The sequence below is a fragment of the Pezoporus flaviventris genome, unplaced genomic scaffold (assembly GCF_033815535.1).
Source record: "Pezoporus flaviventris isolate CSIRO_AGI_PZ_B2104156 unplaced genomic scaffold, CSIRO_AGI_Pfla_v1 ptg000213l, whole genome shotgun sequence".
In the NCBI taxonomy this organism is placed as follows: Eukaryota; Metazoa; Chordata; class Aves; order Psittaciformes; family Psittacidae; genus Pezoporus; species Pezoporus flaviventris.
In genome coordinates, this window is record NW_026892761.1 from 1221722 (window position 1) to 1238015 (window position 16294).

General features: G+C 66.6%; 3 protein-coding genes across 3 annotated transcripts; all 3 read right to left on the reverse strand.

Annotated features, from left to right (window-relative positions):
- Positions 1-583: 583 nt before the first annotated feature.
- SRXN1 (sulfiredoxin 1) lies at positions 584-2207 on the reverse strand. The gene is made up of 3 exons (XM_061442045.1): positions 2116-2207; positions 1027-1504; positions 584-929 (listed from the first exon to the last, which is right to left on the reverse strand). The coding sequence occupies exons 1-3, from the start codon at positions 2205-2207 to the stop codon at positions 726-728; spliced, it is 774 nt and encodes a 257-aa protein (XP_061298029.1). The 3' UTR covers positions 584-725.
- A 1020-nt stretch (positions 2208-3227) lies between these two features.
- SCRT2 (scratch family transcriptional repressor 2) lies at positions 3228-7674 on the reverse strand. Its single transcript, XM_061441293.1, has 2 exons — positions 7447-7674; positions 3228-5313 (listed from the first exon to the last, which is right to left on the reverse strand). Exons 1-2 carry the CDS (start codon positions 7568-7570, stop codon positions 4607-4609), a joined length of 831 nt encoding a protein of 276 aa, XP_061297277.1. The 5' UTR covers positions 7571-7674; the 3' UTR covers positions 3228-4606.
- A 3281-nt stretch (positions 7675-10955) lies between these two features.
- SLC52A3 (solute carrier family 52 member 3) lies at positions 10956-13756 on the reverse strand. The gene is made up of 4 exons (XM_061441281.1): positions 13624-13756; positions 11823-12883; positions 11477-11600; positions 10956-11347 (listed from the first exon to the last, which is right to left on the reverse strand). Exons 2-4 carry the CDS (start codon positions 12845-12847, stop codon positions 11135-11137), a joined length of 1362 nt encoding a protein of 453 aa, XP_061297265.1. The 5' UTR covers positions 12848-12883; positions 13624-13756; the 3' UTR covers positions 10956-11134.
- Between the last annotated feature and the right edge of the window lie 2538 nt (positions 13757-16294).

Below are 16294 nucleotides of genomic sequence, written 5' to 3' on the forward strand. Positions count from 1 at the left end.
GGGGACAGGAAGGTTTTGGGGTAGGCACAGCCCAGGCACAGGGTGAGCCCAGAGTCAGTGGAGACTGGCCATTCGGTTCATCTGTGCCTCTGCCCCGTACGGCTGCGTCCTGCTCTGGCTGTGTCTCGGTTTGCCCTTGTCCCTTCCTGGTTCCGTGGTGCCCTGGATGGGCTGTGACCTGGCTCAGTTCCAGTGTGCCCCGGTTCAACTCGTTCCGGTTCAGCCATTCCTGGCTGAGTTGTGCCCTGGTTCACTGCATCCCGTCCTGGTTGAGCCCATCCCCATTGAGCTATGACCCGGTTTAGCCTGTCCTATCCTGTCCTGGTTCAGACCGTCTCGGATCATCTCAACACAACCCATCCCAGTTCATCCCATCCCCGTTCAGCCTGTCCTGTCCCATTTCATCCTAGTTCATCCCACCCCATTCCAGTTCATCCTGTCTCATCCCATCCCAGTTCATCCCTCTCAATCTTGGTCCATTCTGTCCCATCCCATCCCTGTTCAACCTGGTCCATCTCGTTCCGTCCTGGTTCATCCCATACCGTCCTGGTCCACCCTTTTTCTCATCCCGGTTCATCTGTTCATCTTGTCCCTGTCCATCCCATCCCATCCCGTCTATCCCGGTCCATCCCTTCCCGGTCCCGGAGGCCAATACCGGCCCCGCGCGTCACAACAGCGCCACCTGCTGTCGCCGCCGCGCTCCTCCGCCGCTCCGGTGCCCCGGGCTAGCGCAGGAGCGGCGTGGAAGAGCCCAGGTACGTGCGGAGGTCGCTGAGCGTGGACGGGATGATCTTGGCGGGGATGGTCTCCCGGTTGAGCGCCTGGTGGGCGGCGAAGCGGTGGCAGCCCCCGAAGGAGTAGAAGTAATCCCCGCCCTGGGTGCCCTTGATCCAGAGCACGTCGATGGGGGGCACCCGCTCGGGGTCCTCCTGCCAAGGACAAGACCCCCCGGCGATGACACCGCCACAGCCTGTGCCGGGGATCCCCATCACAGTGGAGGGGTCCCGGGGGAGCGGGGCCGCTCACCTGCAAGGTCTCCATCATGCTCCGCACCTTGTCCGGCTCCAGCTGCGCAGGGATGGGCCGGATGAGGACGCGCATGGGCACGTTGTGCACGGCCGAGATGTGCTGCGTGTGGATGCTCTGGTCCCCGGGCTCTGCCATGGCTGCTGCTGCCCGGAGCTGGCTTCGTCCTTCCTGCTGCGGGCCCGGCCGAGCGCACTTCTCCACCCGGAGCAGGGCAGCGCCCAGCCGGGCCCCTTTACTTCCTCCCGGCCCGGCCATCACCACCGTCATCGCCACCGCGCCCGCCCCGAGGTTTTGCAGAGTCACAGTGAAGGGGCAGGACCGGCTGCGGGCCCGGTGCCAGCGCGGCCTGGCCCGGTGCCCGTTGCTCTCCGCCCCGGCGAGGCTGCGGGTAGGGATGAGCCCCTCTCCGGGGCTGCTCCATGTGCTGAGGGTCTCTGCTGCTCCTTGGGGGCTGCCTGAGGGTCTCTGCTCCTGCCTGGCCAAGTGGGGCACTAAGGCTAAGCCTGCGGCACCTCACAGGAGCTAGGATGTGCCCCCACCCACCCCTGCTGCACTGATGCCCATGGGGTCCTCGGTGAGGAAGAGGAGGCACGAGGCAGCCCCAGAGCTGAGCAGTGCAGCGCAGATGCTCTGCAGCCAGGCGCACACCGCAGCATTCCGGCTCTGAATCTTTCTAGGTCATTTCTCCAGCCCAGTGTTCCAAATGGTGCAGAGGCTCCTGGGAAGAATTGGATCTCATATCCTGATATCCCACTGGTGGCTGCAACCACGGCAGCCTGGATCCATGACGCTGATGGTTGGCTGCTCCCGGTCCCCTCACCCTGGCTCCCAGGGGGCACGGAAGGTCCCCAGCCCCAGCACTGACTCAGAAACACACTGGTGTGACCGGGCACTGCCCGTGTGAGGAGCAGTGATGAGGATGGTCAGGGACCGGTTTATGGAGCTGCAGGATGAGATTTTGTCAGGATGAATCCCGTGGTGACTTCACAGGTGAATCACTGTGCCTGAGGGGCAGCACCGATGTCACCGGGAGCACAGGGCTCAGCGAGGGCTTTGCTGATGTCCTGGAGGCCCAAAAAAACTCACCTTTTCCCTTTGGCACCCATCCGTGGGGAGGGAAGGCAGCGAGTGGGGGCCAGGAGCTCCTGCCTGCCCTGGAGCTGCTCCCACTGCCCCATCTGTGCCTCTGTGTGGGCAGGAGGGGATGCAAACACCAAATCCTCCCTATCCATCACAGCTGAATCCCATCACTGCCCCCCCCCCCCCCCCCCCCCGAGGCTGCCCGCCGGGCTCTGAGCCCCGCTGCCAGGGTTTCACACGGCGCTTTACTTCCAGGTCACTGCTCTGCCGCATTCCCGGGCAGGGCGATGTTCCCAGCGCACCGCTCACCGCAGCAGGGGATCTCTGGCTCCTGCTGGTGCTGGCAAAGCAAGGCGGGCAGTCCTGGGTGCTCCGGGTGCCAGAACACATCCAGCCCTTGGCTTGGGGCGGGTGATACCCTTGGGACTGACTCCACGGGATGGGGATCCACCACCCGCTCTCCCCTCCCCGGTATAAATGCCCGAGACACGCGGTTAGTGGCAGAAATCCCTTTTATATCCCTGAATTGCGTTACAAGTAATACTGCGGGCGGCCGGTTCTCAGTGGATTCCTCCTACTGGGGGCTGGCGAGTACAAAACCTGGCAGAAAAAATCTATCATCATGCACGGAAAATTATTGCTGTAGTGTCTGCTATTTACAGGAGAGACGGGGGCAGAGGAGCGGGGCCGCGCCGGCACCGCGGGGGGAAGCCTTGCGCTGCTGCTGTGCGCTGCGGCTGCCTGCGCGGAGTGCGGGGGGCACGGCAGCGAGGACCGTGACAGGGACATCCCCGGGGAGGCGCGGAGCCTGCGAGCAACGGGAGCACCGAGGCGGCGGGAGGAAGACGTTGCAGGGAGGAAGACGGCACAGGAAGACTGCGTGTGTGGGGACCGCGAGCCCCGCGGGGTGCCGGGCTTGGAACCCGAAGGTACCGGACACCGGCACGGGGTGATGGGGACCGTGGCTGCTCGCGACCCGAGGTAGGAAGCGGAGGCGCGGGTCGGGCCCCGCTCCGGGATGCCGCACGCACGGCGCTTGCTCCAGGGATGCTCCGCTGGGACGTTGCATAGAATGGGGCTGGTTTGTCCCCGCTGCTGGCGCGGGGCAGGGAGCAGCGAGGCAGCCAAAGGGAGAAGGGCTTTGCCTCTGGAGGAGGCTTGCAGGGCGCGGAGCCCCGGGTTCCCAGCTCATGCCCTCCTGCCTCTGTGCCTGCTGCGTGATCCGCTCTCGGGGTGCCGTCCCCATCCGTGTCACCGTGGCTGTGTCCTGGGGACGGCGGCTCTGCTGCAACTCTGCCGCCTCCAGCGCTGGCACGGCCCTGCCAGTCTTGGCAAATAAATAGTGAAAAGCATAAGTTATAAATAATATAAATAAGAATAATATAAATAGACTCACCCAAACTTGACGGCTACACTGACCCCTCCTCCAGAGCGCAGGCAGGGGGCGATGGGTTAGGGGGGCTGGCAAGGGGTCTGGGCAGAGGCTGTGGGGACATGGGGAGCGGTTGGGGGTTTGGGTGCTGCCCCAGGGCTGGCTGTTCAGCCCAGTTGCCAGCCTGGCTGTTTGCACAGCAAGGGGGCTGCACTGGCCCGGGGGGCTGTTCCTCAGCCCATCACCATGGCAGAGCCCACTTGTGCCTGCCCAAGCTGGGAGCCAGCAAGGGATGTGTCCCCTGGGGCTCTGCTGGGGGCCCCATGTTCTTCCTAGGGCTATGGACCCACAGTGCCAAGGTGAGCACCACAGGGCCATGTCCCATGGGATCGTGCTGGCCAGGGGCATCAGGGTGCCCCAGGGCCCGTGCAGTGGGCTGCAGGGACCCCAGACTCCAGGGGTGACCGACAGCCCAGCCGCACCATCCATCAGTCCCGCTGAGCCATCGGTAGCGCCAGCCCACGGTCCCATCAGTGTCAGGGGTCAAGGTGAGCTTTTGCTCCTGGGGGCAGGAGCAGAAAAGTGTCTTTTCTCCCCCGGGATCCCCCGGGGAGGAGAAGCAGCAGCTCTAAATAAATAATGGTAATAAATTAAATAAATAGAGGTGAAAGCCAGGAGCTGGGGGAGGAAAAGTCTCTCCTGGGTCTGGAAGAGGTCCTGAGGTCCCCGCAGAGAGACCTGCCTGGCTGCGGGGGGGCTCAGGGACCTGCGGGCGAGGAGCCGGGTCCTGCTGTGGTCCCGGCTGGATCCAGCCCTTCCCAGGAGCGCTGGGACACCCTCCTCCCGCGGGGGGAGTGAGTCTGTGGGGACGCGTCCTCCGGCCACGGCACAGCCACAACTGGGCTGGCCGCAGCTGCAGGAGTGCTGGCGCGGGGACCAGGATTGGGATGGGGACAGGGATGGCAATAGGGATGGGGATGAGGGCTGGGATGGGGATGTGGATAGGGATGGGGATGGGGATGGGATTGGGGATGGGGATGGGAATGGGGATGGGATAGAGATGCAAATGGGGATGGGGACGGGGATAGGGATAGGGATGTGGATGTGCCACAGGGGGCTGTGGGGCTAGTTCCCTATTGCACAGCTGTGTTCGGAGCCCTTGAAGCAGGCGGACTCGTAGTGCTTGTTGAGGTACGACTTGAGAGCGAAGGTCTTCTCGCACTGCTTGCACTTGTAGTGCTTGAAGGCCGAGTGGGTCTGCATGTGGGCGCGCAGGTTGGAGCGGTCGGCGAAGGCTTTCCCGCAGTGGGAGCAGCCGAAGGGCTTCTCCCCGGTGTGCGAGCGCATGTGGCCCTGCAGCAGCCAGGGCCGGCTGAAGGCTTTGCCGCACACGTCGCACTTGTGCTTGAGGTTGTGGGTGAGGACGTGCATGGCCAGGGCGGGCATGGACACGTAAGCCTTGCCGCAGGTCGGGCATTTCCTCGCCATCTTGCTGTCCAGGCTGCGGTGGGTTTGCTTGTGCCGGCTCAGGTTGGAGGAGGTGGCGTAGGTCTTGCCGCACTCGGGGCAGGAGTGGCGGTGGCTGCCGCGGCGCTGGCTCTCGCTGCGCCGGCGCGACCGCCCGTCCGTGATGAAGAAGGCATCCATGGAGTAGCTGTCCGTCACCGCCGCCTCCCCGTTGAAGTAGCGGGCGGAGAAGCTGGACTGGGGGCTCTCGGGGTCGCTGTACTCCTCGTGGCCCGGTGCATAGGCCGGGTCCGGTGGTGGCGGTGGCAGCCCTTGCTTCTTGTCGGTGTCATAGCCAGCTGGTGCCAGGCAGTGCTGGAGGTACCCTGCAGGGGCGACACAGCGGGGTCACCGTCACTCCGGGCCAGCCCCACCGGGGATGGTGGAAAAGCCACAGCCAAAAGTGCCCGTTGGGGGATGCGGAACCAGGGCTGTGCCCCCCCCGCACCGGTCCCTGACCCCGCTCAGCCCCAGGGGCTGTCCTTGAGCACCGGAGCTGCCTCACGCACCCAGGGGCTGACTTTGCCCCACATCTGGAGCAGGATGGGTCCCTCCCGCGGGGCTGCCTGGGATGGGAGCGGGATGGGGCTGCGGGAGGTTCAGCTGCTGCTGCCCGGGTGCCGCAGCAGCCCCCGGGGGCCGCCCGCCGCCGCACAGCTGTCGGTGCAGAGCCTCATTGTTCACCGTAATGAGCTCTGCTCCGTCCAGCGCCGGCACCGGGTGAGCGGGAAAAGCCCACCCTGGGTTTCCCTTCTGCAGCAAAGGGCATGGGAAAGGCCCCCAACCTCCCAATGACCCCCACTGGGGCTGAGCCGAGGCAGCTCCTGGAGGGCAGCAGCACCAGGGCCATGGGTTCGCACCAAGGAGAGGGACCCGCAGCTCCCCAGGCACAGAACAGGGCTCGGGTGCTGCTCCAGCACTGCCACCCCTGTGTGACATTGGTGCAGGTCTGCTCATGGCCTGACTCCTGACCCTGGCAGAGCTGGGACCGCATGGGCATCCCCATCCCTCCGTGCTGGCACATGAAGGTCACTGCAGGAGGAGCAGTGCAGTCCTCTCCCTGCAGGGCCAGTGTTCCTGTGGGACATGCAGCCACCCCTGGTTCCTCAAACTGGTCCCAGCGGTCTCCTGCCTTGTGTGACCGGCCCTTGTCCTGCTTCAGAGGACACGTCCTCACCGTTGGTGGCAGTGGGGGCTGTCAGGGGGCTGGTGTCAATGCATGGCCAGGCTCACCAGTGCATGACACCCACCCCAGCTGCAGCCGAGCATCCCTAAACCTAGGTCCTGCCCATGGGATCTCCCACCCATGGGACCCCCAGCCCAGGGCGAGTGGCTGCTGTTGGGTGTTCCACAAGGTCTGGGGGTGCCTGTGGTGGGGAGGGGGCTGCGTGGCAGGGGCAGAGCTCGGCCCCACTGTGCTGACAGCGCGGGCTGTGCAGAAAGCGCTCTGCTCAGCAATTTCTCACACTGCCTCCGAGCATGCAGCAAGGTTATTTCCAGGAGAGCAGCGTCGGCAGCTTCTGCCCAGCTGCAGCACATCCCTCCCCCACCGGCCTCTGCTTCCCAATGCGGGAGGGGGGAAGCTGGGGACCCCCAGGCCCTCACACGCTGCCCACAGCACAGAAAGCCCACCGAGGGCTGGGGAGCAGCCAAAGCTGGGGGGACAACGCAGCACTGGGATGATGCTGGCTTGTGCGTGGCTGGATCAGGCCCATTCCTGCATCCAGCTCAGCATCCCGGTACCCGAGCAGCCAGGACCCGACAGCCCCCGCTCCGGGGCAGGACCTCCCCCCTCGGTCCCCTCTCCCAGGGCAGGTCCCTGGGCCGCCCCGTCTGGGGTCTCTGCACCCCAGTGACCCCCAAAACTCCCCCCTGTGTTCCCCAGCGGGACGCGGCCCCAGAGAACCCAGACCCCCCCCCAACCCAGCCCCTGCACCTCTCCCAGCATTGCGGGGAGGGGGGGGCTGCCCCTCGCCTCTCCCCCGCCTGCTCTCGGTACCCCGGGGAGGAGGCGGCCCCCCCGCGCTCCCGGGGGGGCTCGGGGCACCGCGGCGAACAATGAAACCTGCGGGCTCGGAGCCGCTCCGCTGCCCCCCGCGCCCCGGCAGCTTCGGACGCCCCCAAAACTTGTTATAGGAAGGGGCCGGCCTCGCTGCACCCCGGTTTGAGGGGCGCGGGTCCGGCCGGGGCGGGGGGATACCCGCGGGGATGCCGCTGTCAGACCGGGGATGCTTCCCTAAGGACCAACTTCGGCAGAGGCCGCTGGCCCCAGAGCCCCGAGGGGGGAGAGAGGTGCGGAGGGATGACCCCGACCCCCCCCCCCCCCCAACCCTCTGCACCCCCGCTCGACGGAGACCCCCGCCCCGTCCTGCCCCGCTCCCTCTGCACCCGGTGCCCCGGCGGTCGCTCACACAATAGCGGCTGCGGGGCCCCCCCGGAACCCCCGTCCCCGCACTCACCATCACCGGCGGCGGGGCCGGGCAGCGCGTAGGGGGGCTCCAGGGGGGTGTAGGGGGGCGCGGGGGCCCCGGCGGCCGGGAATGCCTCCGCCTTGAGCTTCTTCACCAGGAAGGAGCGGGGCATGGCGGGGCCGGGCCGGCGCCCTCAGCACTGGACAGCTCCGGTACCGGCACCGCCACCGGTCCCGGCACCGGCACCGGCCCCCGCCCCGCCCGGCCCGGCCCCGCGCTGCGGACGGCGAGGAGCGGGGAGCGACTGCGAGGGGCGGGGAGGCAGGCAGAGAGCAGGGCGGCAGGAGGAGGAGGAGGAGGGATGATGAGGAGGAGGGGACGAGGAGGAGGATAAGGGGGAGGAAGGCAGGCGGCGGGGGGGGGGGGGGGGGGGGAAGGGGCCGCTCCGCCCGGCCGCGCCTGGACCCCCCCCCCGGAGCCCCCTGAGCCGCCGGCAGCGCGGGGAGCCCCGGGCAGCGCTGCGGTGCGGGGTCCCCGGTCCCTCCCCCCGGTTCCCTCCTCCCCCTTCCCCTTCCCCGGACAATGGGGACACGCGGGGACGGGGGCTGGGACACGCTCCGCTGCCTCCCACCGCCTTTGTCTCCTGCCGCCAGCCCCCAGGGCTGTGAAGGACGGGGCTGCGGGGCGGGGGTCCCGGCCTTGGCCCTGCTCCCGTCCCCATCCCCGGCCCTGGCCCTTGTCTCCACCTCTGGCCCCTGTCCTTGTTTCTTGCCCCTTTCCCCTGTCCTTGCTCTCTGTTCCTATCCCTGATCTCTGTCCCCATTCCCATCTGTCTCGTCCCTTCCCGTGTCCCTTGTTCTCTGGCTCCATCCCCATTCCCTCTTCCCTGCCCTGTCCCCTCTGCCCTGTCCCCATTCCTGCCCATTACACCTTTCCCCTTCCCCATCCCTCTTCCCTGTCCCTTTTCCCGCCTCCTCGCCCTCTCCCGTGTCCCTGTCCCCATCCCTGTCCCCATCCCAAGCCTGTGACCTTCGCAGCCCACAACAATAGCTGGGCTCGGTGCATTGTTCCCTGCCGGAGCCTCCTCTCCCCCCCCCCTTCGCTGCTGGAGCAGGATGAGGCCCCGGTCCCGCAGGCACGGGTGGCCTGGGGCTGGTGTCCCTGTGCTGCTGGGGCTGGAGGGTGACACTGAGACCTGGCTGGCCACGGGCCCTGCTCTGCCTGAGCCCGGTGCTGTACCGAGCGGTGCGGTGCTGAGCTATGGCCAGTCCTCATCCGTCACTGCAGGCAGGGCGCTGGCACAGCCGTCACAGTGCAGCCCTGGGCACCCCCGGCTGCGGGAGCCAAGTGGCACCAGGATTGGGGGTCACAGGCAGCCCCCCCCGTGACAGGTACCCAGGCTCTGGCTGCTCACAGCCATGACTGGGAGCCAGGACTGGGGCCATCCTTTGAGCTCATCGGGCTCATGGCTTTGTGTGGTACCCCATAATCCAGGGCATCCCACAACATCCCACGGTATCCTACAGCATCCCACATCACCCCACAGCCCAGGGCATCCCATAATCCACAGTATCCAATAGCCCTGAGTACCTTAGAGCTCACAGCACCCCCCATCCCACAGGGGACCACATCCTTCAGCATCCTCGAGCCTACAGCCCCACATGTCCCACAGCATCCCACCTCACCCCAGACCCCAATGCATCCCTCAGCATTCCGCACCTCCAGGCCATTGCTGGGGTGGGGGGGCCCGGGGTGCTCCCCACACATACTGGGCTCTCACCCCCCATCCCACGAGGCCTCGCAGGCAGCGTCACGGGTCCCATCCATCCCTGCAGCATCCCTGACATCAGGGCTCTGCCAAGTTCAAGGTCACCTCTCCCACAGGACCATGGCCCCTGGGGGGGAAGCTGCCTCCTGCAGGGGCTGCTCCGGTGATCCCCCCCCCCTCACACACCGGGCTCCCGGCCTCCGCTCCGTGATTCATTATCCAGGCGTGTGCCGGGGCTCTCCTGGCAGGCGCTGGCAGAACGGGCCATTACTTACGCCCCAGTTGGGCCGGGCCTGCCCCGCTGCCCGGGGATTTTGTCTCTCTCCAGGCTGTGGTGTAATAAGGGAGGTAATTAAGTGTAAAAGACAGGGGGAGGGAGGGCTGGGAGAGGGGGAATAGGAACCCGGCTCCTTTCAGAGGCAGGGGACTGAGATAATGTATGTTAATAACCTGCAATCAGCCCTGCCGAGCTGTGCTGATATTGCTGACTGCAGCGCCTGGCCCCCCCCCCAAACCTGCCCCCGCCGGGCTGGGGAGGGAGGGGAGCTCCAGAAGAAAGGCTCAGCCTTTCTCCTCGGCTGCGGCCGGGTTTGTGCCTTCCTGAGCAGCTGTATGGAAATAATTCCCATCGGAGCCGATTGTTTCCTTGGCGAGAGGGAGGGGATCGGGGGGGGGGGGGGGGGTGTGCGGGGTGTGTGTCCGGTGGGTGAGGGTCCCAAGGGCAGGAGCATCCTTGTGGGGTGCAGCGGGAGAGGGTCCCTGTTTCAGCTCCCAGTCTCCCTGCAAAGGCCGTGGGATGCATCCTGCTCCTGGGATGAGACGAATCACCCCACGGTGCCTCCCCGAAGGCCACATCCCTCTTGTCCTGACACTGAGCATCCCCCATGGGGCTGGACCCTTGGTGCTGTGGGGTCAGGCAGGAGGTGCCGTGGGGCAGAGCCCGCTGCCCTCGCTCCTGCCTCTCGCTGGCGCAGGGGGCTGCTGGCCATTAGTGATTCCAACCGCGTCGCTCCCGGAGGCGGCCGGGCCGCAGCCGGAGCCCCGGAGTGGCTTTGAGGCAGAGGCTGGGTCTGGCGCTGCCGCCAGCTCCGGAGCAGATTGCCAGACAAAGGGCCGGGGACAAAGGCCCGGCTGCCTCGTGCCCCGGGGAGGGGGCGCAGGCGCGTGTGGGGCACGGGGGCTGTCCCGGTGTGCGGCTGCTGCTGCCCCCGGTCACCAGCGCCTGCCATGCCCCATCCCAGTTGGGTACCGGTGGTCCTGTGCCACCCCCTGACTGTCACTGGGCCCAGGGATGTGCTGTAGCCCCAGTGCTGCCCATCTCGGGGTGCAGCAGGGCTCAGGTGGGGTACAGAGGGGCACAGGGCTATGGGGAGGGAACAGAAAGCATGGACGGGGACACTGTGCCCTGTGGAAGGTGGCAAATGTCAGGCAGGTTCCCCCAGTTCCCTGTGCCTCAGTTTCCCCCCGCTGGTGGGGCCCTTGTGAAAGCCCCATGGTCTGTGTCCCCCCCCCTTCCGTTCCCCATGTCCAGGGCAGGGCAGGGCAGGCTCCGGCAGGGCTCCGGCACAGCCCTGCTCAAGCCAGCTTTGTCCCTGCTCCCTGCAGCTGGCTGTAAACCCACTGACAGCCTCTGCGTGGCACAGGGCTGGGAATGCCGCTGGGGCCATGGGTGCAGCTGGGGACAGGGGGGTTTGGGGCACGATGTCAAATGATGCCAGACCCCCCAGGGGATGTGGCCCAGGGGGGCAGCGGCGTGGGGGGGGGGCAGAGGCAGCGGGGAGCAGAGGGCTGAGCAAACACCTTCTATTGCTTTGAACACAACAGGGACGCCCGGTGCTCGGAGCCACGGAGCTGCCCCAGCCCATGGGCACGGTGGGGACGCGCCCGCAGCCATCCCGGTGCCAGCGCTGCCTCCCGGCCCTCGCTGGCTTTGGGTGCACAGTGACAAGAGGGGGTGTCTGGGGGTGCTCAGGCCGGGCACTGCAGGCTGCAGTAGTCGGCCGATGTGAACAAGTTGTAGACGTTGACGAGGGGGAACATGAGCAGGGCCCCGAGGAGGGAGCCCAACTGCTCCATCGCCCCGTACCACACCAGCTCGTTGCGGCTGCAGCTGCGCAGGATCACCCCGGCCATCGCCTTCACGTAGGAGAGCGTCCCGGTGAAGAGCACCCAGGAGAGGACCTGAAGGGGAGAGCGGTCAGCAGGGCTCATGTGGGGTGCCCAGGGTGGGGATAGGGGACGTTGTGGTGAGGACAGAGCTTGGGGTGGCCCCAGAGACCTCACCGGGTGAAGGGGACCCAAGTGACTTACAATGGTGACATCTCCCCACTGGGACTGCTGGAGGAGTGGGCAGGGACTCATCACCGCGATGGCCATGTTGTAGGCACCAAAGCCTGTCCCCAGCATGGTGAGGGTGCCCAGCAGGGCCAGGGACCTGCAAGGGACATGTGGGTGACACTGGGGTGAGGGGCACAGACCCACGGCACAGGCTTCATCCTCCTTCCCTGGGGTGTCTCTGCTGCCAGGGCACAGGAACCCCACAGCCCCTCTCCCATCCAATGCCTCCTTCTTCCCCCATTGCAAAGCAGAGTCTGTTTTGGAGGCAGAAACCACCGGGGTGCACCCCACCGTGGCCCCCCAGCACCCTGATACTCACCTGCCGGGCAGGAGCATGGCCACGATGCAGGCCAGAGGGTTGGCCATGGAGCTGAGCGTGGTGGCGAGGTGGTAGGCGGTGTTGCCATAGGGCAAGCAGGAGTAGGACTGCACGGACGGCAGGACCCCGTTGGTCAGAGCGCTCACCCAAGCGACGAGGAGGTAGATGAAGGTGAGCTTGGCCAGGGAGTAGACCTGCTCCGGCATGATGCTCGTCAGCCCCTTGGCATCCTTTGGGCGTGGGCAGCCCCCGCTCAGCCGGGGGCCTCCTTCCTCACTGGGGGTCTGGTCGATTGAGCTCAGCATGATATTGCTGGGAAAGAGCTGCTGCTGGGAGAGCTCCCACTCCTTGGGCTGCCTGTTGAGGAAGAAGAAGGCCACCAAGCAGGCCAGCATCATCACCGTCATGAGGAGAAAGAAGACGAGGGTGGAGAAGTTGGCTGGGAGGTAGTGGGTCTCTATGTGGGAGATGATGCTTTCCACGGTCTCGTTGCCGATGGTGACGTTGACCAAGCGGGTGGTGTTGTCACAGGTGGAGATGCCAGAGCCCTGGGCCAGGGCAATGAGAGCAGGGATCAGCCCGCTGAGCCCTTCACCTATGAAGAAGGTGTTGAGGAACTGGGGCTGCAGCTGCATCATGAAGGGCAGGAAGGTGACGGAGGAAGTGCAGTCCACCAGGGCCAGGAAGAAGGTGAGGAGCAGGAAGGCGGTGCTGTGGGGTGCCCCGGCGATGGAGGATGTGTAGTTCCAGAGGAAGGCTAACAGTAAACAGGCCAGGACACCCACAGACACCACCACGTAGATTACAGCCTCCTCCTTCAGCAAGCCGGGCCGAAAGCGGTGCATGAGGGTGATGAAGAGCGGCCCCACGTTGGCCATCTGGATGATGATGGTGATGTATGATGGCAGATCCCACTGCTCCGGCAGCACCGTCACCAGCAGCGGCAGCTCGACCCACAGCCCGTTGATGGCCACCCAGGAGCCCATGCCGAAGGTGCAGGCGAGGAAATGGGTGAGCAGCGCCATGCTCAGGGATGGGTGCTCGGGGACGCCGCCGCTGTGCTGCGGGGAGAGGTTTGCATCAGTGGTGGGGTGAGACCTGACCCCCCCGGACCCCAACCCACGGCCCTGCCTGCCTCCCCCCTCTGCGGGCAGCAGGCAGAGCGGCTGCTCCCCATCACCCCACGGCGGCGCGGGACTCACGGAGCACCACGGTCACCCCACGGCCCATTCCCAACCCATGGGATCCCCCTGCTCCGCACCGCGACGGCGCTGGGTCCCATCCCGGACAGGCACAGAGCAGGGACCCTGCGGCCATGGGGCCCGTCCCGGGTCAGAGCACGGCGTGGCACGGGGTGGCGGCGGCTCTCACCTGGGCGCCGGGAGGCCTGGGCAGCGGCAGCGCCGGGAGCAGGGGCCTCGAACGCGGCGCACCCAGGGCACCCGCAACGCCCGTCTCCTCCCCGCCGCGTCCCACGGGATCCGGGCGGGCTCCTGCGCCTGCGGCCAGGAGAGCTCTCCCGGCAGCCCCACCTGCGAACCGGGCCCGGCTCCTGCCTGCGCGCTGAGTCAGCAGCGAGCCGGCCGCATCCCCTGCCCCGGGCTCGCAGCCCGCTCCTGCCAGCACTGACCCCCACGGCCCCGCGGCCCCGCGGGTGAAGCTCGTGTCTGCCCGGACCCAGCCGCCCATGGCCCCGGCCCTGCGGCGGGGCAGCGGGCACGGCGGGACGGAGCGGGAGCCAGCGCGGAAGCGGGCTCCTGGTGTGACCGGTCCTGCAGCAATGTCATGGCACGGAACTCACTGTGCCTGGGGGAACCGGCAGCAGCCGCGGGCGGGAGCGGGTCCCGGCGGCCGTGACGTGAGGCCAACGTCACCGCCTCCGGATGCTGACCGGGGGACCGGCGGGCCCCGCGCTGCCGCCGCCTCGGCTCCGGGGCTGGTCCTCGCCCCGGTCCCGGCCGGTGGAGACCCCGCGCTGGGGGTGCCCGTGTCCTCCTCGGGCGCGGTTCAGGGCTCCTGCCCTTGACGGGGGGGGTCCCAGCAGGTCGCAGGGAAGCACGTGAGCCGCGGGCTTGGTCGGCTGCCAGCACAGGGTGTGATGGGATAAAAGCCATCAGAAAGCACAAGGAAACGCGCCGTAGTTCCTGGAGGGACGGGAGGGGGGGGGCGGGCCCTGCTCCCCAGGGGATCCTCATGGGCAGAGGGACCAGCTCCCGTCCCAGCCATACCCCCCCCTGCCATAGGACAGGGGCTGGCTGGTGTCAGCCTGGGCATGGGGCACGGCCAGAGGGGACGGGGGATCAGGACCCCCCTGCTCCTGCCTCTCTTCCCAGTGGGTTCCTGGTTTCCAGCAGCTCTTCCCGCACAGCCCAACCCCAGGCGCTGGAGCCTTGAGCTCCGAACTCCGTCCCGGTGGCCAAAGTCCAGCTGCGGCACCTCCAGCTCCTGCCAGCCCGGGGACACCCCATCCCCTGCCCGGCACCACCGCTGCCCTCCCTCCGCACGTGCCGCCGGTGCCCGGGGCAGCGCCATGGCCACGGGCTCTCACCGCAGCGTGGCCGCTGGCCCGGTGCCCCCGGCTTGGCCCGGTGCCGGTGGCTATTCTTGGCAGTGTCCTGGGCTTTGCGCATGTCCCCGGCTGAACCGCATCCCACCTATTTCAGGCTGCTGCTCGCAGCTGCCAATGTCACTTGGTGCCTGTGCCCCCCCCTCCCGGGGGTCTCTGCAGGGGCAGCGGCTGCCATAGGGCCCTCGGGGACCCCACAGCATGGCTATGCTCCCACCTCGGGTGCACCCAAGCACATGGCAGCGGGGCGGCACCAGGCGGGCAGTAAAGCCGTGAGCCTCGGATAAGCCGCTTGCAGCAGCTGAGAGGTGACGGGTGAGGCCAGGTCAGCCCCAGCAGCACAATTCCCCCCCCATCGCAGCACCCCGGGGTGCCTCACTGCGGCTCTTCCCACAGCACCCACCGGGTGTCGCTGGGACAGCGGCTGCAGAGCCTGGGGCTCCCTTCCCCGGTGCCTTGCCTGTCCCTGTCCCTGTGCCTCCCTGCGCAGCCGGCCCTGCTCTGCTCCTGGCTCCAGCCCTGCCCCAGCTGTGTGGTGCAGCACGGACATGTAGGGACAGGCCAAGGGGAATGGCTTGAACCTGCCAGAGGGGAGACTGAGATGAGCTCTCAGGCAGAAGCTCTTCCCTGTGAGGGTGCTGAGGCGCTGGCACAGGGTGCCCAGAGAAGCTGTGGCTGCCCCATCCCTGGCAGTGTTCAAGGGCAGGTTGGACACAGGGGCTTGGAGCAAGCTGCTCCAGTGGAAGGGGTCCCTGCCCGTGGCAGGGGTTGGAGCTGGAGGAGCTTTAAGGTCCCTTCCTACCCGAACAATTCCTTCACTGCTGCCCACACAGGCCCGTGTCCTGCCAGCGCCAGGACAGCAGATCCATGTGTAACAGTGACTCCAAATGTCTCCCGCTTCCTTCTTTTTCTCCAGCTTTTACTGCTGAGCAGGAGGGCCCTTAGCCTGGGGTACCCCTTGCTCACTGAGGTCTCCTGTCCCATCCCCACCTCCCCCCTCAGTTTCCTCTGCACCCCCAGTCTCCTCACTGGTTGGGCACTGTGAGAAGCAGACAAGACCCTGATGCTGTGCAAGAGCTGCTCAATGATAACCAAAACACCCCAAAGTTATCTGCTCTGTTTGCAGCAAGAATCCAAACCAGCCACATACCAGCTCCTATGGAGAAAAACAAGTCTATCCCAGCACAATCCAGTGCTGGGGGCACTTGGAAGAGGGGGAGCAGGTCCAAGATGCTAGAAGGAACCAGGCGCAAGGGCTTGGGCTGGTCTGGGTTGGGGACAGGAGGGGACGGTGTTTTATTGGTGTTTAATGTGGCAGCACAAAGGAGACCCTTGCGAGGGCAGCCCGAGGGGCTCTGGGTGCGGGACCCCCACGCTGCTGCTTCACGCTCCTCACCCCGATCCACCCAACACATGCTGCCCCTTCCCATGCTGCAGCTGAGCCCCCGGCCCTCTGCACCCCGGCAGATGTGAGCCAAGGCCATGGAGGCAGATGGCAGCATTCGGGAGCCGAACAATCCCCGGCCACTGGACTCTGCTGGGCTCTGGTGACCGGATCACTGGGAAGCCCCCTCCCCATCACCGGTGAGGATGGGCATAGGAAATGTTGGGATCAGCGGGGTCCATCCTCAGGCTCAGCCCCAGCAAGAACCGTCCCCGAGTAGCTGCTTGACTGAGAGCAGTGGGGATGCTCTTTCAGGGCAGGGGAATGCGGCTGCTCCATTGCAGGGGAACAGGGGGTCCCCCCTCGCCCAAGGGACCACCGGCTACCCCAGGCACATGTGTGTGACCCCCAGAGCCGGGTGCAGGGAGCCGCTGCCAGGTCGCAGGCGCTGGCAGCCCCCCTCCCGGTGCCATTTGCATCCCATTTCCATGTGAAAGGAGCAGGTCAAGTTGAAAGTTGAAT